At 37.8% G+C, this 21,073-nt stretch overlaps 1 protein-coding gene across 1 annotated transcript in view; it reads right to left on the bottom strand.

The window, feature by feature from the left end:
* The window catches only part of LOC121379735 (cadherin-23-like), a 126,025-nt gene that overhangs the window by 43,482 nt on the left and 61,470 nt on the right, over nucleotides 1-21,073 (bottom strand). Inside the window, exons 6-18 of the mRNA XM_041508383.1 lie at nucleotides 20,536-20,625; nucleotides 13,698-13,787; nucleotides 12,424-12,555; nucleotides 11,598-11,720; nucleotides 10,538-10,616; nucleotides 9,528-9,646; nucleotides 8,679-8,882; nucleotides 7,913-8,074; nucleotides 6,564-6,728; nucleotides 5,447-5,511; nucleotides 4,074-4,311; nucleotides 2,665-2,910; nucleotides 667-739 (exon numbers count right to left, since the gene is read on the bottom strand). Coding sequence (XP_041364317.1) covers nucleotides 667-739; nucleotides 2,665-2,910; nucleotides 4,074-4,311; nucleotides 5,447-5,511; nucleotides 6,564-6,728; nucleotides 7,913-8,074; nucleotides 8,679-8,882; nucleotides 9,528-9,646; nucleotides 10,538-10,616; nucleotides 11,598-11,720; nucleotides 12,424-12,555; nucleotides 13,698-13,787; nucleotides 20,536-20,625 — 1,786 coding nt within the window. The remainder of the gene's footprint in view (nucleotides 1-666; nucleotides 740-2,664; nucleotides 2,911-4,073; nucleotides 4,312-5,446; nucleotides 5,512-6,563; nucleotides 6,729-7,912; nucleotides 8,075-8,678; nucleotides 8,883-9,527; nucleotides 9,647-10,537; nucleotides 10,617-11,597; nucleotides 11,721-12,423; nucleotides 12,556-13,697; nucleotides 13,788-20,535; nucleotides 20,626-21,073) is intronic.

Raw genomic sequence — 21,073 nt, 5'->3', positions numbered from 1 at the left:
TTTGGTGAACACCACCACTAGAGTACATTGATTTATTAATCATCGGCTATTGGATGTCAAATGTATGGTCATTTTGACACAGTCATAGAGATGAAACCCGCTATATTTTTTCTATTAGTAGCAAGGGATCTTTTATATGTACCATCCCACAGACAGGATAGCACATACCACAGCCTTTAATATACCAGTTGTGGTGCACTGGCTAGAACGAAAATAGCCCAATAGGTCCACTGATGGGGATCGATCCTTGACCAACCGCACATCAAGTGGGAACTTTACCACTGGGCTACGTCCCGCCCCTATTTTGCTAATAAAATATCAAATAAAATATACAGTCCAAAACTTTCTAAAAGGTGTAACAACCATGAAAGAATTGGACTTTTTAACATCAACTCAGCATGTTTAAAACTATGACTACATGTATGTATTTGGTCTCACGCATGTTTCTTTTTATTGGTTAAATTGGTGTGACAGTGAAATAAAATATTTTTTTATATAAAACTGACTATAAACATTTCTATCACTGCATTTTACATTTGGAAAGATTATTTCTACTTATTTGTGATCTTTTCTAAATATGGCAATAATTTATCTACTCATAAATGAATGCAATCCAGTTTTGTACATAATTCAATGCACTGAACTTAACAAATGATTGCATTATACCTTGTGTTGCATTTTCTTGTAACAGCTTGGAGTAGACACTTTGAATGAAGCCTGGTGTGTTGTCATTTATATCCTAAAAGAAACACAATAGTATTAAATTACCTATGAATTAGGGGTGTAAAGTAGGTGGTTACAAGTGCCTCTTAACAATGCCAGAAGTAACTACTGAACACTTCCCAAAGAGGTCAGACTAATTTTAGCCCACAGCTAAAAGCTGATGGGGAATGGTACGTGTGTGGCACAGCACATATACATGTGTAAGCACAAGAGACAAGCACCTGCCGCGGTTGGAGAGACAAGGACTGGGATGTGGAGGTGGACAGCAAAAGAAGTTGAAAGATGGGAGGAGTTGCCAGATTGGGAAGAAATGAGACAAAATTCAAAGGAGAGAAAGAAAAGGGGGCAGTGGGATTAAAAAACCCAAACCCTTTGAATGATACTGTTTGTATTAAGCAATATATAAAGCCCAGTTTTCACTTGAACGATTTTTCATACAACTGCGGTGCGACTAAAAGATTGTACTGCCATGCGATTCCCGTACAAATTACCTAGGGTCCCCCCCCCCCCCGCGCAGTCTCACTTGTGCAACTGCCATGTGACTGCCTTTCTGCACCGGGCTCGAATATGCTCGCATGAGATTTGCACAGGTTGCACGACAGTTGCACGGAAGTCTGATGGATGCCGCAGGGGGTCCACTGGGAGTCGCACATCTCGGCTCCCTTAAGACTCACTTACGACTCCCGTGCGACCTATCATACTGCTGTGCGACTGCTTTGCAACCTCTATACGACCAATGCGAACTGTGCGAACCTAGAGACAGCCGTACGATAATTTTAAACATTTGAAAAATGTCGCACCGGCATGCGACATGTCCGAAATACACACGACACCCCTACAATGTGTGCGAATCATCAACATACTGCCGTGCGACTCCCGCACGCCCTGTACGATTTAGTGGTCGCACGGAATTCGCTTAGAAAATCGTTCAAGTGAGAACGAGGTTTAACGTAAAAATCCCTGAGTCCCTATAGCTTCCACCAGTCCAGAATTTTGTGCCAAGGGCAACCGCCCTGGTGGCCCCACCCATTCTACACCACAGGAAGGGGTGCGCAGTAGAAGAATTCAGGCCATTCCATTGGCTGTTGGGATGTTCGGACCAGTCTACTAACCATAGGGAATATGCACTAGTTATGAAGACTGGTGATGTTGAAAAGAAAAGAATGATATGATTTATTTAAAATATTGTGCTGAGTTGTGGGACTTTGTAACAAATCCAACTTTGACAAATTAACAGAATATTGGTGCATATAAAATAGTCTGCCCTGTTATAGTATTTGTAACATATCCAACTTCAAATAATTTTACATTAGTTCACCAAGATAAACATCTACATTCTGGATTTTGTTTCAACATTTTGACATCTATTGGAAGCCCGGCAATAAACATGACAATAATAAATAACAGGCCGAAAAGTTTATGATAACCCATTTCTGTGAGTAACTTTTTGTCAAACACACGATTTATTTTATTGTACGAAAATGATACCTTGAAGTGTACTCTTGTTACCAACATTTTACTGCACAAAGCTACAAATCTAACTGATACAAGTTTTGTTTATATAGCTAATTGGTCTTTTCCTTGTCTTGCTTTGACATGTGATTTTGATATCGTGTGTATTCATACATGCAGTGGCTGTCAACTCTGGCACTCCAGCCATAGAACTTTGCATTATGTAATCTACTGGGAAGACATTTTACAAGTTAGAGGTGTTATTAGGACTAAATTGGATAGTTTTATTTATGGCAACACTGAATGTCAATACACAGCCACGCTAGCTTGAATTTTTTTTTTATGCTCGGAAAATAATGATTTCTCGGGAGAAATGTTTTTCCAGTGGGAGACTGGATGAAATACCGGGAGTCTCCCATGGAATCCGGGAGGGTTGACAGGTCTGCGTTTATTTTGATGAGCTAATTTTACATTGACTCGAAACCTCACCTCCACAGTTACGCTAACGAACACTGACGTTGAGAGCGGAGGATCTCCCATGTCGAATGCCTCGACCTCTAACAAGACCTTGCCCCCGATCACCGGCTTAAGCTTCTCGTAATCCAGTGGTTCGGTCAGAGTGATGTGGCCAGTGACTTCATTAATCGAGAAGTTGCTCTCCAGACCGATGGTCACTTGACTAATCCGATAGTGGACATCACTGTTCACCGTTTTTGCTTCGTCATCGTCAGTAGCCTGTAACAGAAGTCAATTATAAGGCAAGTTAGAAATTTTACAGTTAAAATGTTTACTCGGTGAAACCAGAAGAGAAAAATGTACACAAAATCATATGAAAAATAATAATTTATATATTAAAAAATATATAATTTTGTAATTAGACATATAAACACACATTCAACCATCAGTTTTATTTGTCCATTCACTTGTCTATCAGTAAGTAAGTAAGTCTATCAGTAAGTAAGTAAGTATTGCTAAGTAAGTAAAGTATGGAGGAAAGAAATTCAGTCGGTGTCCGTCCACCTGTCTGACCATCTCTTCCTCCCTCCATCCCACAAACCCTCCCTCCTTCCATCCATCCATAATTTCCTCCTTTCATCCATCCATCATTCCCTCCTCTTCATCCATCCACTGTTCCCTCCATCCATCCTTCCATCAACCTGTAAACCCTCCATCTTCCATAAATAGTTCCCTCCCTCCCTCCATTGTTCCCTCCCTCCCTCCATTGTTCCCTACCTCCCTCCATTGTTCCCTACCTCCCTCCATTGTTCTCTTCCTCTCTCCCTCCATTGTTCCCTCTCTCCCTCCATTGTTCCCTCTCTCCCTCCATAGTTCCCTCCCTCCCTCCATTGTTCCCTTCCTCACTCCCTCCATTGTTCCCTACCTCCCTCCATTGTTCCCTACCTCCCTCCATTGTTCTCTTCCTCACTCCATCCATTGTTCCCTCTCTCCCTCCATTGTTCCCTTCCTCACTCCCTCTAAACCCTCCATCTTCCATGCATAGTTCCCTCCCTCCCTCCAGTGTTTCCTACCTCCCTCCATTGTTCCTTTCCTCACTCCCTCCATTGTTCCATACCTCCCTCCATTGTTCCCTCCCTCCCTCCATTGTTCCCTACCTCCCTCCATTGTTCCCTACCTCCCTCCATAGTTCCCTCCCTCCCTCCATTGTTCCCTCCTTCCCTCCATTATTCCCTCCCTCCCTCCATTGTTCCCTTTCTCACTCCCTCCATCCATCCATCATCAACTTATATAGACATACATAATTACATCAAAATATTCAGCAAATTAAACAAAAACAAAAGTGAAACAAAACAACAAACATAAACACGCATCTCCAGATTTGTAATTATTTTATAAACTGATAATCGTTCCATATATTGAATGCACACAGCGTTACATACCTCCAAAATGAGTGGTCGTATGAAATCACTGTCTCCTTCCCTGACAGTCGCCTCGTAGTCTTTCCTGCGGAACTGTGGAGCGTTGTCGTTGACGTCGAGGACAACAATCGTCACCTCGGTGGGGGTTCGCAGGCCGCCGCCATCCCGCGCCTCCGCCGTCAAGTAGTAATCATCGGTCTCTTCACGATCCAGTGCCGCAGCAACGTAGATGGTCCCGGTCGTATTGTCAATACGGAATCTGCCATAAAGAAAAAGAATGTTTGTTTAACAACAATTCAGCATGTTTTAGTACAAATAATGATTTTTAGTTTTTTTCTGCTTTTTTTCAAGTTTAACTTCTAAAACGACCATGTTCTTTAAATCATCTAATATAGTTTATATATTGTAAACTCGGGGGGTAAATGCATACAATGTACAAGTAGGCTAGGTATAAATTTTGCATCGTTTGACTTTATCCTGTGATGGCAATGAATGGGAAAATCTGTAAGTGGAATTCCCCATTTGTTCCGAACAGGATAAATCCAATAACCTACATGTATAACATTAACCGGTTATTATTCTTATCCTGCAACTTGACTATTAGGAATGGGGAAATCATAAAACTTTAATGCAGGGCCCCGTTCCATGAAGCGATCTTAGCACTAAGATCACCTTAAGTTCACAACTACCTAAAAAAAGAAGTTTGTTTTGTTTAACAACACCGCTAGAGCACATTGTTTAATTAATCATCGGCTGTTGCCATGGATGTCAAACATTTTTGTAATTCTGACACGTAGTTATCAGAGGAAACCCGCTACATTTTCCTAATGCAGAAAGGGATCTTTTATATGCACTTTCCCACAGACAGGAAAGCACATACCACAGCCTTTGACCAGTTGTGGGGCACTGGTTAGAATGAGGAAAAACCCAATCAGTTGAATGGATAATAACTACCTAATACACTTAAGGTGGAGTCCAGGGCCCAGTTTCATAAAACATCGTAAGCCTAGTTTTGAACGTAAATGTAAATCTACAACTAAATCACAATTCTTATTACTATTATAGTTCAACGAATATAGTTTCAAGAACACATATTTCATTTTCTTTTGTCTTTAAAATACTCCAGCTTCCATAATGATGTAATTTTCTGCATGAAATAGATGCCAAACACGTGTAAACGCACGACCGGTATAACTGCTAGTAGCAGACGTAACTTACGATGTTTAGTGAAATGAGGCCCAGGTTTTTACCTTTAATTATTAATTATTAAATGTTAAGACAATTAAAGAAGGTATTTGAAACAAAATAACATATTAACAAATCTTGCCATATTTTACAGTAAGAGTAGAAAGGATAATTTGTCAAAACTATTTTATAAAACTTCCTATACAAACCGTTTGTTTCCTCCCCGAATAGAATAAGACACCTCTCCAAATATTCCTGAATCTTTGTCGTTTGCCTGTTGAGAAAAATTAGAATAACAATACATCATATATTAAGATTAGACATTTTTAAACCTACAAAATAATCCATTTTGCATAAGAATGGGTAATGGGTAACAGGATTCAATAGAAGTTCCTGTTTTGACCTATCATATCTCAGCCAAGGGGTCTAATCCTGACCTATATTCCACGCACATGAAGAAAGGAAGGAAAACAGAATGGAGAAACAATGAATGAATGAAACAAATTAAATTTAAAAAAAAAAATGTTTTGTTTAATGACACCACTAGAGCACATTGATTTATTAATCATCCGCTATTGGATGTCAAACATATGGTCATTTTTGACACAGTCATAGAGAGGAAACCCGTTACATTTTTCCATTAGTAGCAAGGGATCTTTTATATGCACCATCCCACAGACAGGACAGCACATACCACAGCCTTTGATATACCAGTCATGGTGCACTGACTGTGACGAGAAATAGCTCAATGTGCCCACCGACGGGGATAGATCCCAAACCAACAACACATCAAGCGAGCATTTTACCACTGGGCTACGTCTCGCCCCTAAGTAAACAAAATAATGAAAACATTTACAAACAAATGAATCAATGGAATGAATGAATGAATGAATGAATGAATGAATGAATGAATGAATGAATCAATGAATGAATCAATGAATGAATCAATGGAATGAATGAATGAATGAATGCATGTAATGAATGAATGAATGAATGAATCAATCAATCAATCAATGAATGCATGTAATGAATGAATCAATGAATGAATGCATGTAATGAATGAATCAATGAATGAATGCATGTAATGAATGAATCAATGAATGAATGCATGTAATGAATGAATCAATGAATGAATGCATGTAATGAATGAATTAATGAATGAATGAACGAACGAATGAATGAATAAATGAATGAATGTTTAACGACACCCCAGCATGAAAAATACATCGGCTAACTGGGTGTCAAAACTATGGTAATGGCAAAACTTAAGTGAATCAATGGATGAATCAATGTATTACTAGTATGACTGTATGTTTGAGTTTTTACCTCTAGAGTAATAACAGTGGAGTTGATTGGCGCGTCCTCTCTCACAGTCAGATGGTACGAGTCATTGGTGAAGACTGGCACGTTGTCATTCATGTCTTCAATGTGAAGAGTCACGGTGGCCGTGCTGGAACGTCGCTCCACTGTGTCGATTTCTCTCGCTACCACCTGGTAAACAGACACAAAATAAAATGTAATCAATGCAATATACATGTAGTGTCTTGTCCTGCTGAACAGCTAGGAACCTTTTAAAAAGCTTTTCCTTTTTATGGAGCGGCAGCTGCTCTCTCTTCTGTGTTATATAATATTTGTTTTACTAATGCAAATGAAACTACAGTTTTAATTATCTCAAATTTATTAGCAAACTGAGAATAAAAAATGTCCCAAGCAGTTTGGTAATAATGAATGAATGAATGAATGAAGGAATGAATGAAGGAATGAAGGAATGTTTAAAGCCACCTCAGCACAAAAATACAGATCGGCTATTGGGTGTCAAACAAAGGTAAGTATATCAATTTGATTAATTCCAATAAAACTGTATAATTATGTAAAACACAGTGTAAAGGTAGTACTAAACCACATAGCTTCCGGCTGGAACAAAGTTCGAGCTGCACTGAACTTTTGATAGAGAAGTGAACACCACAAGTCCTGTGATTGGTGATAAACGTGAGTGTGTTGGTTGTAAAAAAACAGTTTCATCTGGGTAAAAAAAAAAAGCTATTTTATTTCATCTAGTGCCAGTGTGTCAAGTAGCCTTGTGCGTGAAACCTGTATGGGGTACATGTAAAAAAAAAAGTACTCAAATTTTGTGTAGAACTAGGATAGTCATAGACGCTACCCATTATCTCAGAAATGAGCAGCTAGACCCCCAATTTTTTCTGATTCACTTTAAGGGTGAGGGGTGGTATTTATATCCATGGCATTTATATCGATTGGTACATTGCAGGTAGGAGTTTTAGCCACATATGTTACTATTGTCATCTATGGGATTTGATTTGGTGATATACACCCTATAGAGCTGAAGCAGTATCTTCAATATCTTTCAAACTGTTGCACAGTACAAGTTCATACAATCTCTTATATGGAAATGCAGCAGTTGAAATCCAGTGTAGCCTCATGCCAGATGTTGTGTATTTCACTAAAAGTGTATTTCAATGTGACCTAGATTGTAAATAAGATGACTGAAGAACGACATATCATGAGAAGAAAACAAAAGTTAATGATCTGTTCTAAATGCTTAAATAGTTTTCAAAAGAATACTACATGTACATTTTCTATGTAGTACAGACAGCTGCTTAATTTTATTCTCTCACACTATTAAGATGGCTACACATGCTGAAGCTATTTCTTGCCTCAAAAATGATATATTTTCTTTCTTCATAGTCCAACTCCTGTGAACTGTTGACTCGTATGAGCACTGTGGATTCTGAGAATATCTCCTGTGGTAAGGTTGTGAACTCCAGGAAGGGCCGACCACCCTGCTCAATGGACAGGGTGAAGTGGCTATTTGTGCCCTGTGAAAAAACAAACGAATTAAAACATTCAAACATTTTATATTTCATTCATCAGCAAATACTGTCAGTATTTTTACTTTGTTAGCATAATAACCATAGGTATAAAAAGAAGTGTTCTTTTAGAGTAAATTGTGAAAAAAACCCATCTACATTTTATATCAGGTGCAATAGGAAAACATAGTTTCACCCATAAATGAGATTGATACATTTATTTTTGCATATTTTCTTTCTTTCTTTCAACTTATTTTTGTGCTTATACCCAATTAAGGTTCAAGCACGCTGTCCTGGACATACATCTCAGCTAACTGGACTATCCGTCCAGGACAGTGGGATAATTATTAGTTGTTAGTGAGAAGAGGGTGTAGTGGTGTCTTACACCTACCCACTGAATCGTTAACACTCACTCTGTGTGGGAGTCGGTACTGGGCTTCGAACCCATTACCTGATCTGCATCAGATACTCATAACTCCTCCCATAGAAGTGACTGACACATTGTTTTGCATATTATCTAACTGATTTCACCCGATGTGTATCAGATACATTCATAACTCCTCCCATAAAGTGATTGGCACATTGCTTTGCATATTTTCTAAACTCATCTCACCTGATCTGCATCAGAGACTCTCATAACTCCTCCCATAAAAGTGATTGGCACATTGTTTTGCATATTTTCCAGAATGGTGGCATCGTAGCTGTTGTTGCTGAAGGTGGGTGTGTTATCATTGATGTCTCTCACTGTGATCGTCACCAGCGTTGTGGCAGAGGTGGCACCGTTGTTCACCTGGCCAGCAGGGACAACTTCCGAAGCCTGCAAGTCAAAATGTAATAGCTAGTCCAGCACAATTTGTAGATGAATATGAAAACAAAACAATATCTACAGTTTTCTTTCAAGAGAACTATCATAGTCAAAAATGCTTCCCATTGTGTCTAAAACTAGAAGCTTAATATTAACCCCCTATTGTTTCTGATTTACCTTTAAGGGTGAGGGGTTGTAGTAATTATATCCATTGTGTATATGTTGTTTCAAATGTTGGGTGTAGCAGTTTTAGCAATATAATTATGTTACTATTGCCATCTGTATACACCCTTTAAGTCGATGTGATTATTACTTGGACTGACTACCACAAAATACCCCTGTCCAAATATGTTTATGACATTATGATTCTATTCTCTGCTTATTTTCATGCTTACATCCAAGTAAGGTTCAAACACCCGGTCCCTGGCACACACCTCAGCTATCTGGGCTGTCTGTCCAGGTCAATGGGTTAGCTGTTAGTTATTAGTGGTTAGTGAGAACAAAGAGGGTGTAGTGGTCTTACACTTACCAATTAAGTTGTTAAAACTCACTCTGGATGGGAGCTACTAACGGGCTGCGAACCCAGTACCTACCAGCCTTAAATCCGATGGTTTAACCATGACACCACTGAGGCCGGACGACACTATGATTACTTACCTCCACATACATAGCGTACACCCCCCCTCGGTTCCTGACACGTGGATCATCGCTGTCCAGAGGAGACTTGACTGTGATCCACCCAGTGTCCGGATCTATATTGAAGTGTTCATCAAGTCCTGGAGCAAAAAATTCATAAAAATATAAACCAACGAGTATATATCTATCATGAGATGTGTGATACAGGCAATATATACATGGGTGTGTGCATCAACCGTAAGCTCTAGGGTGTGCTGAAAACCCAGAGTTTAATGGAAGTACATGTATATGATAAGTTCCATCTTCATAAATCAAGGCTAATATTCGTTCCTCGTATTCAGCCTTGATACATGTCGTCAAGAAATCGTGCCACAAAATGCTTAAATTTCATTGGATGCGATGAGATCTGATTGCAACGAATCGCAACTCTCCTTATTGATTCCCTTGTTATTGTAAACAAAGATGGCAGCATCAGCGTCCGGCGGTTAATTTTTGATATTGCTTTCAAGATTGTCACATGTTACCGATGCTGTGATTGGTCAGTGATGTCATCGTGTAAGGGACAGAATCGGTGTTACAAATTTTCTTCCAATAGAGGGCGCTAGTAGTGGATATCAGTAATCTTGACTACATGTATCAAGGCTGAATACGAGGAACGAATATTAGCCTTGATTTATGAAGATGGATAAGTTCATGGAGGTCAAATGTAATATCTTGCTTGGCTGGTGGTTTCTGGTATAAATTCTGTCACAAAAACAGCAAAATTTGCATTTCTCATAGAGACAAAATAGCATGAGTATTAAAGAACCAATTGAAAGTAAAAACGTATCAGCATCTATAGCTGTGTCCCCATCAGTGGCTATTTCTCATTACAATCAGCACACCACGACTGATATATTAAAGGCTGTAGCATGTGCTATTCTGTCTGTGGGATGGTGTGAAGAGGGCATAAGAAAAAAATAGTTTATCTGGAAAAGATCAAGAATGGACATATACCTGGCAGAAATCTAAAAAGACAAAATGAGAGTTACCTGGTAGGAATCTGTAAACAAGACTGTTTGGAATCCCTCGATCACCATCCAGACCGGCCACCTGGTGGATTGCAGTGCCCTGAAGGTGAAAAACAAACAGTGATTAATCTACAGACATAAAAGACATACTGTCACAGATTTAAGGACCTTATTTCTCTAAAAATGGAGAATAAATAAAAATTACATTAATTGTTGGAAACCAAATCTAACTATCGCATCACTTTAACTGAACTATGATGGAGTGAAATCCAAGTCATCCCTCTCGGCAATTTTTCTTTTTGAATTATGGACCATTGTAATAATTCAATTATTTTTACAAAATGTCATTAATAAATGGAGTATGGCGGTTATGAAGATGGTTGAATAAAGTACATTTAGGGACGAATCAAATTATTTTTTTGTTCAAGTAATACTTTGTTAGACCATTAAATAGGTCAGTGGTCTGTGACAATATGCCTTAAAGGTACCAAATCTAGAGGTTATTTCTCACATCAAAATCAGCCTTATAGTATTCTTCAAGCATTACCTTAATTCCTAAATGTGCATGTGCATATACTTTTAAATGAGCTTTCATGATGGAGAAATTACATGACATGTATGTGAATATACCATGCAGCATTTTAAATAATACATGTGTATTAATTAATTTCAAAGCAATTTCTTTCAACCCACCAGTTAAGTGCCATAAAATTTCACACCTATATTTGAGATCTCTAAAATGATGAATTGCTAGCTACACATAATTTATTTTAAATTCAGTGATTGCAGACCTCACCAGGAAATATTGTTGTTGTTTTTGTTTAGAAAAGTGATTACTTGCATCTCTAACGTAGATTATGAGTAGCCATTTAAGATATTATCATACCTTTTGTAGTACTTAAAAATAAAAGTAAAATGCTAAGGGGATCTAAAAATGACTCTACTTGAACTAGTCTCAGTGGAGATATGGGGAACGAGAGTGATAACAACTTCAATGATCAATGTTCAATTCTTTATTGTATGCAAGGCAACAATCCCATATATACAAGGACATATATTGACAAATACAATTGTTACTTACAACTGTGACGTTCTCATCCACCTCCACGCTGTACGGCAAATTGATGAAGTACGGTGGTGTGTCTTGTACATCAATCACCTCTATCAGCAAGTCAGCAGGAACACCCTCCAGACCCTCACCATCCTGAAAAATACACAACATCATGTCAAAAATAGTCCAATACTCTGGGCTTTCATAGGCATCAAAAGATGGCAGCAACTGGGGGTGGGGGGGTGGGGGTGGGGGCACTTATTAAACATGAGTTCATATTGTACATATTGTGTCCTCCCCAGTTTCAGAGTTGGAGGGCCCAGTGTTCCCCCCCCACCCCCCATTTCCAACACTTTATTACCTGGTAATCAACAAATGTACAGGTGGCAGTATACAATTGTAGCTACCAAACTTCCTTGTGCACGTAACTTCATTTTAGCACGATTCTGGATGCAGAAAAGTCATCCATATTAACAGGGCTAGCTCGGTGTAAGCAGAAAATGTTGCTAAATTTTCCATTAAACTAAAAAAATTGCAGAAACTTGATTATTATATCAATTATAATGAAATTATTTCGCCAAATGAAAATAACATTTACCAAATGTTTTAGAAATTCTCAATTAATAAATTTGGCAAGTGTCATACATGTGTATTAATACATGACTTGCAAAATAATAATCTTCATATAATAATTTTCAAATTAATACATTAAATTCTAGAATGATACTATCTTTTTTGAGTTTATATTGTTCTTTTTTTAATATTTTTGAGCCTGCATTCAAAAATTATTATTATTAAAAAAATTTAAGTTTGAAGGTATTCAAAATTACAAAAATACAAAAATAAAGAAACTTACAACAGCTCTGATTTTGAACTGGTAATAGTTGTGCTTCTCATAATCAAGTCTTTTCTTCACAGTTATCACCCCTGTCTGGGGCTCAATGTCAAAGGTCGTACGGTATTCTTCATCAGCTGCTTGGGCATCAGTCTAAAAAAAACAAAAAAAACATTATTAATTATTTAAAGATAACAATAAATGTATAGTTAGAAGATTTTGATTTGTTGTAAAAATTAAAAATATAAAGCAATGAAACTATTATCATGTTTAAAATCACACCTTTCTACCAGATTGAGTACAAGCATGTTTTACTCCAAACATGAATTCAGGTCAACTCATTTCTCTCTGCAAGTTTAGAAACATTAATCCTAGATATTTACTTCTATATATAAGTACCAGTACCATTACTGATTACGATTCACCCTGCCCATAGCAAACTTAGTGAACTGTTAACTTTATCCAAATTGGCTTCAATGTTTAGTACTTGGCTAATAAAGTTTTGTTTAAATTAGGTAGATTTTAATAATTTGAAAAAGAAATATTCTACACATCTAAAATTGGATAACACATAATTCTTTCCAGTGTGAGCCCTACTCATTACATATGGTATATACATGTAGGAAGGAAGGAAATGTTTTATTTAATGACACACTTAACATATTTTATTTACGGTTATATGGCATCATACATATGGTTAAGGACCACGCAGATATTGAGAGAGCAAACCCGTTGTCGCCACTTCATGAGCTACTCTTTTCGATCAGCAGCAAAGGATATTTTATATGCACCATCCCACAGACAGGATAGTACATACCACAGCTTTTGTTACACCAGTTGTGGGGCACTGGCTGGAACGAGAAATAGCCCAATGGGTCCGCCACCTGGGGCATATGTCATATAGTGCCATCATGGGAAACGTATGCCATTTGTAACTAAATCTAGTGTAAAAAGTATCATCCCCATCTTTTTCAAAGTTCCTGACATTTTTGCTGACTACATCTTTTTCTTATTTTCATAATTACTGTATTTTTGGGCCTATAAGCTGCTACTTTTTTTTACTGTGAATTTGCAAAGTGTGGTTTATAAAACAGTGCGCTTTATTTATGAATTTTATGGTAACCGCCGTACGTATAAACCGCACCTTTTTTTTGTTCATTCTCATAATAATCATATAGCATACCAAATGACTGGGACTGAAGTACAAATGTATTACGACATTTTTAACTAGTTTTTTCGTGACAGATCCCCATATTCTTCTGGAACCACTGAGAATCCTGTATTAATGTTCTTACCACCATGGAGTATGTGACGGTTCCACCTCGACCGTTATCGGGATCATCCGCCCTGACTCCAGTAAACACCACCGACCCCGGTGCAACACTCTGAAAACAGGACACATATATATGTACTCTGCCTGATTAAAATTAACAGGGCAAAACAATGGAGATGAAATTAAAAGTGATCTGCAGTGAAATTGTACACATTAATTAAAAGCAATTATCTATTAGAAATGGTAAAATACATGTATACTATATTTATCCTGCAACCACTGTTTCTATTGACAGAATATGATGACAGATAAAGCAAAGTCATATCCTGCAACCACTGTTTCTATTGACAGAATATGATGACAGATAAAGCAAAGTCATATCCTGCAACCACTGTTTCTGTTGACAGAATATGATGACGGATAAAGCAAAGTCATATCCTGCAACCACTGTTTCTATTGACAGAATATGATGACAGATAAAGCAAAGTCATATCCTGCAACCACTGTTTCTATTGACAGAATATGATGACGGATAAAGCAAAGTCATATCCTGCAACCACTGTTTCTATTGACAGAATATGATGACAGATAAAGCAAAGTCATATCCTGCAACCACTGTTTCTATTGACAGAATATGATGACAGATAAAGCAAAGTCATATCCTGCAACCACTGTTTCTATTGACAGAATATGATGACAGATAAAGCAAAGTCATATCCTGCAACCACTGTTTCTGTTGACAGAATATGATGACGGATAAAGCAAAGTCATATCCTGCAACCACTGTTTCTATTGACAGAATATGATGACAGATAAAGCAAAGTCATATCCTGCAACCACTGTTTCTGTTGACAGAATATGATGACGGATAAAGCAAAGTCATATCCTGCAACCACTGTTTCTGTTGACAGAATATGATGACGGATAAAGCAAAGTCATATCCTGCAACCACTGTTTCTATTGACAGAATATGATGACAGATAAAGCAAAGTCATATCCTGCAACCACTGTTTCTATTGACAGAATATGATGACGGATAAAGCAAAGTCATATCCTGCAACCACTGTTTCTATTGACAGAATATGATGACGGATAAAGCAAAGTCATATCCTGCAACCACTGTTTCTGTTGACAGAATATGATGACGGATAAAGCAAAGTCATATCCTGCAACCACTGTTTCTATTGACAGAATATGATGACGGATAAAGCAAAGTCATATCCTGCAACCACTGTTTCTGTTGACAGAATATGATGACGGATAAAGCAAAGTCATATCCTGCAACCACTGTTTCTATTGACAGAATATGATGACAGATAAAGCAAAGTCATATCCTGCAACCACTGTTTCTATTGACAGAATATGATGACGGATAAAGCAAAGTCATATCCTGCAACCACTGTTTCTATTGACAGAATATGATGACAGATAAAGCAAAGTCATATCCTGCAACCACTGTTTCTGTTGACAGAATATGATGACGGATAAAGCAAAGTCATATCCTGCAACCACTGTTTCTGTTGACAGAATATGATGACGGTAAAAAAAAAAGTTTGTTTTATTTAACGACGCCGCTAGAGCACATTGATTTTTTATCTTATCATCGGCTATTGGACGTCAAACATATGGGAATATGATGACGGATAAAGCAAAGTCATATCCTGCAACCACTGTTTCTGTTGACAGAATATGATGACAGATAAAGCAAAGTCATATCCTGCAACCACTGTTTCTGTTGACAGAATATGATGACGGATAAAGCAAAGTCATATCCTGCAACCACTGTTTCTATAGACAGAATATGATGACGGATAAAGCAAAGTCATATCCTGCAACCACTGTTTCTGTTGACAGAAATGATGACGGATAAAGCAAAGTCATATCCTGCAACCACTGTTTCTATTGACAGAATATGATGACAGATAAAGCAAAGTCATATCCTGCAACCACTGTTTCTGTTGACAGAATATGATGACGGATAAAGCAAAGTCATATCCTGCAACCACTGTTTCTATTGACAGAATATGATGACAGATAAAGCAAAGTCATATCCTGCAACCACTGTTTCTGTTGACAGAATATGATGACGGATAAAGCAAAGTCATATCCTGCAACCACTGTTTCTATTGACAGAATATGATGACGGATAAAGCAAAGTCATATCCTGCAACCACTGTTTCTATAGACAGAATATGATGACGGATAAAGCAAAGTCATATCCTGCAACCACTGTTTCTGTTGACAGAATATGATGACAGATAAAGCAAAGTCATATCCTGCAACCACTGTTTCTATAGACAGAATATGATGACGGATAAAGCAAAGTCATATCCTGCAACCACTGTTTCTGTTGACAGAATATGATGACAGATAAAGCAAAGTCATATCCTGCAACCACTGTTTCTATAGACAGAATATGATGACGGATAAAGCAAAGTCATATCCTGCAACCACTGTTTCTGTTGACAGAATATGATGACGGATAAAGCAAAGTCGTATCCTGCAACCACTGTTTCTATTGACAGAATATGATGACGGATAAAGCAAAGTCATATCCTGCAACCACTGTTTCTATAGACAGAATATGATGACGGATAAAGCAAAGTCGTATCCTGCAACCACTGTTTCTATAGACAGAATCTGATGACGGATAAAGCAAAGTCATATCCTGCAACCACTGTTTCTGTTGACAGAATATGATGACGGATAAAGCAAAGTCATATCCTGCAACCACTGTTTCTATTGACAGAATATGATGACAGATAAAGCAAAGTCATATCCTGCAACCACTGTTTCTGTTGACAGAATATGATGACGAATAAAGCAAAGTCATATCCTGCAACCACTGTTTCTATTGACAGAATATGATGACAGATAAAGCAAAGTCATATCCTGCAACCACTGTTTCTATTGACAGAATATGATGACGGATAAAGCAAAGTCATATCCTGCAACCACTGTTTCTATTGACAGAATATGATGACAGATAAAGCAAAGTCATATCCTGCAACCACTGTTTCTATTGACAGAATATGATGACAGATAAAGCAAAGTCATATCCTGCAACCACTGTTTCTATTGACAGAATATGATGACAGATAAAGCAAAGTCATATCCTGCAACCACTGTTTCTGTTGACAGAATATGATGACGGATAAAGCAAAGTCATATCCTGCAACCACTGTTTCTATTGACAGAATATGATGACAGATAAAGCAAAGTCATATCCTGCAACCACTGTTTCTGTTGACAGAATATGATGACGGATAAAGCAAAGTCATATCCTGCAACCACTGTTTCTGTTGACAGAATATGATGACGGATAAAGCAAAGTCATATCCTGCAACCACTGTTTCTATTGACAGAATATGATGACAGATAAAGCAAAGTCATATCCTGCAACCACTGTTTCTATTGACAGAATATGATGACGGATAAAGCAAAGTCATATCCTGCAACCACTGTTTCTATTGACAGAATATGATGACGGATAAAGCAAAGTCATATCCTGCAACCACTGTTTCTATTGACAGAATATGATGACAGATAAAGCAAAGTCATATCCTGCAACCACTGTTTCTATTGACAGAATATGATGACGGATAAAGCAAAGTCATATCCTGCAACCACTGTTTCTGTTGACAGAATATGATGACGGATAAAGCAAAGTCATATCCTGCAACCACTGTTTCTATTGACAGAATATGATGACGGATAAAGCAAAGTCATATCCTGCAACCACTGTTTCTGTTGACAGAATATGATGACGGATAAAGCAAAGTCATATCCTGCAACCACTGTTTCTATTGACAGAATATGATGACAGATAAAGCAAAGTCATATCCTGCAACCACTGTTTCTATTGACAGAATATGATGACGGATAAAGCAAAGTCATATCCTGCAACCACTGTTTCTATTAACAGAATATGATGACAGATAAAGCAAAGTCATATCCTGCAACCACTGTTTCTGTTGACAGAATATGATGACGGATAAAGCAAAGTCATATCCTGCAACCACTGTTTCTGTTGACAGAATATGATGACGGATAAAGCAAAGTCATATCCTGCAACCACTGTTTCTATTGACAGAATATGATGACGGATAAAGCAAAGTCATATCCTGCAACCACTGTTTCTATAGACAGAATATGATGACGGATAAAGCAAAGTCATATCCTGCAACCACTGTTTCTATAGACAGAATATGATGACGGATAAAGCAAAGTCATATCCTGCAACCACTGTTTCTGTTGACAGAATAAGATGACAGATAAAGCAAAGTCATATCCTGCAACCACTGTTTCTGTTGACAGAATATGATGACGGATAAAGCAAAGTCATATCCTGCAACCACTGTTTCTATTGACAGAATATGATGACAGATAAAGCAAAGTCATATCCTGCAACCACTGTTTCTGTTGACAGAATATGATGACGGATAAAGCAAAGTCATATCCTGCAACCACTGTTTCTGTTGACAGAATATGATGACGGATAAAGCAAAGTCATATCCTGCAACCACTGTTTCTATTGACAGAATATGATGATGGATAAAGCAAAGTCATATCTTGCAACCACTGTTTCTGTAGACAGAATATGATGACGGTAAAAAAAAAAGTTTGTTTTATTTAACGACGCCGCTAGAGCACATTGATTTTTTATCTTATCATCGGCTATTGGACGTCAAACATATGGGAATATGATGACGGATAAAGCAAAGTCATATCCTGCAACCACTGTTTCTGTTGACAGAATATGATGACAGATAAAGCAAAGTCATATCCTGCAACCACTGTTTCTGTTGACAGAATATGATGACGGATAAAGCAAAGTCATATCCTGCAACCACTGTTTCTATAGACAGAATATGATGACGGATAAAGCAAAGTCATATCCTGCAACCACTGTTTCTGTTGACAGAAATGATGACGGATAAAGCAAAGTCATATCCTGCAACCACTGTTTCTATTGACAGAATATGATGACAGATAAAGCAAAGTCATATCCTGCAACCACTGTTTCTGTTGACAGAATATGATGACGGATAAAGCAAAGTCATATCCTGCAACCACTGTTTCTATTGACAGAATATGATGACAGATAAAGCAAAGTCATATCCTGCAACCACTGTTTCTGTTGACAGAATATGATGACGGATAAAGCAAAGTCATATCCTGCAACCACTGTTTCTATTGACAGAATATGATGACGGATAAAGCAAAGTCATATCCTGCAACCACTGTTTCTATAGACAGAATATGATGACGGATAAAGCAAAGTCATATCCTGCAACCACTGTTTCTGTTGACAGAATATGATGACAGATAAAGCAAAGTCATATCCTGCAACCACTGTTTCTATAGACAGAATATGATGACGGATAAAGCAAAGTCATATCCTGCAACCACTGTTTCTGTTGACAGAATATGATGACAGATAAAGCAAAGTCATATCCTGCAACCACTGTTTCTATAGACAGAATATGATGACGGATAAAGCAAAGTCATATCCTGCAACCACTTTTTCTGTTGACAGAATATGATGACGGATAAAGCAAAGTCGTATCCTGCAACCACTGTTTCTATTGACAGAATATGATGACGGATAAAGCAAAGTCATATCCTGCAACCACTGTTTCTATAGACAGAATATGATGACGGATAAAGCAAAGTCGTATCCTGCAACCACTGTTTCTATAGACAGAATATGATGACGGATAAAGCAAAGTCATATCCTGCAACCACTGTTTCTGTTGACAGAATATGATGACGGATAAAGCAAAGTCATATCCTGCAACCACTGTTTCTATTGACAGAATATGATGACGGATAAAGCAAAGTCATATCCTGCAACCACTGTTTCTGTTGACAGAATATGATGACAGATAAAGCAAAGTCATATCCTGCAACCACTGTTTCTATAGACAGAATATGATGACAGATAAAGCAAAGTCATATCCTGCAACCACTGTTTCTGTTGACAGAAATGATGACGGATCAAGCAAAGTCATATCCTGCAACCACTGTTTCTATTGACAGAATATGATGACGGATAAAGCAAAGTCATATCCTGCAACCACTGTTTCTGTTGACAGAATATGATGACGGATAAAGCAAAGTCATATCCTGCAACCACTGTTTCTGTTGACAGAATATGATGACAGATAAAGCAAAGTCATATCCTGCAACCACTGTTTCTATAGACAGAATATGATGACGGATAAAGCAAAGTCATATCCTGCAACCACTGTTTCTGTTGACAGAATATGATGACGGATAAAGCAAAGTCATATCCTGCAACCACTGTTTCTATTGACAGAATATGATGACGGATAAAGCAAAGGTATATCCTGCTATTAGTAACAACAGTGCATGAAGGACTATTTTTATTTTAAGAAAGAAAGAAAGAAAGAAATGTTTTATTTAACGACACACTCAACACATTTTATTTACGGTTATATGGCGTCAGACATATGGTTACGGACCACACAGATTTTGAGAGGAAACCCGCTGTCGCCACTATATGGGCTACTCTTCCGATTTGCAGCAAGGGATCTTTTATTTGCACTTCCCACAGGCAGGATAGCACAAACCATGGCCTTTGTTGAACCAGTTATGGATCACTGGTCGGTGCAAGTGGTTTACACCTACCCATTGAGCCTTGCGGAGCACTCACTCAGGGTTTGGAGTCGGTATCTGGATTAAAAATCCCATGCCTCAACTGGGATCCGAACCCAGTACCTACCAGCCTGTGGACCGATAGCCTACCATGATGCCACCGAGGCTGGTATTTTTTATTTTAAATATATATACATTTTATAAAAAAAATTGAACAAATATATTTTTTCAAAACTCACCTCGTTTACGACAGGCTTATATGGTAAATTTTTAAACTGAGGCTTCTCATCATTGACGTCCTTGATAAACAAAGATATCCGTGCTGGAATCTAAACACAACACAGATGATAATTATATATGCCCATGATTAAAATAAATTTAAAAACTAAGAAAGCAATATTTTGTTTAGAGGAAAGAAAGAAATGTTTTATTTAACGACGCTCTCAACACATTTTATTTACGGTTATTTGGCGTCAGACATATGGTTAAGGACCATACCGATATTGAGAGAGAAAACCCACTGTCGCCACTTCATGGGCTACCTTTTTCGATTAGCAGCAAGGGATCTTTTATATGCACCATCCCACAGACAGGGTAGTACATACCACGGCCTTTGATATACATGTACCAGGCGTGGTGTTGTTTAGAGGATGCCATACTACATTGTTTACCACAGACAGGGTAGTACATACCACAACCTTTGATATACATGTACCAGGCGTGGTGTTGTTTAGAGGATGCCATACTACATTGTTTACCACAGACAGGGTAGTACAT

The sequence above is a fragment of the Gigantopelta aegis genome, chromosome 8 (assembly GCF_016097555.1).
Source record: "Gigantopelta aegis isolate Gae_Host chromosome 8, Gae_host_genome, whole genome shotgun sequence".
Classification (NCBI taxonomy): Eukaryota; Metazoa; Mollusca; class Gastropoda; order Neomphalida; family Peltospiridae; genus Gigantopelta; species Gigantopelta aegis.
Note: the sequence above shows the minus strand (reverse complement) of the source record. Positions and strands in the feature narration are given on the sequence as shown.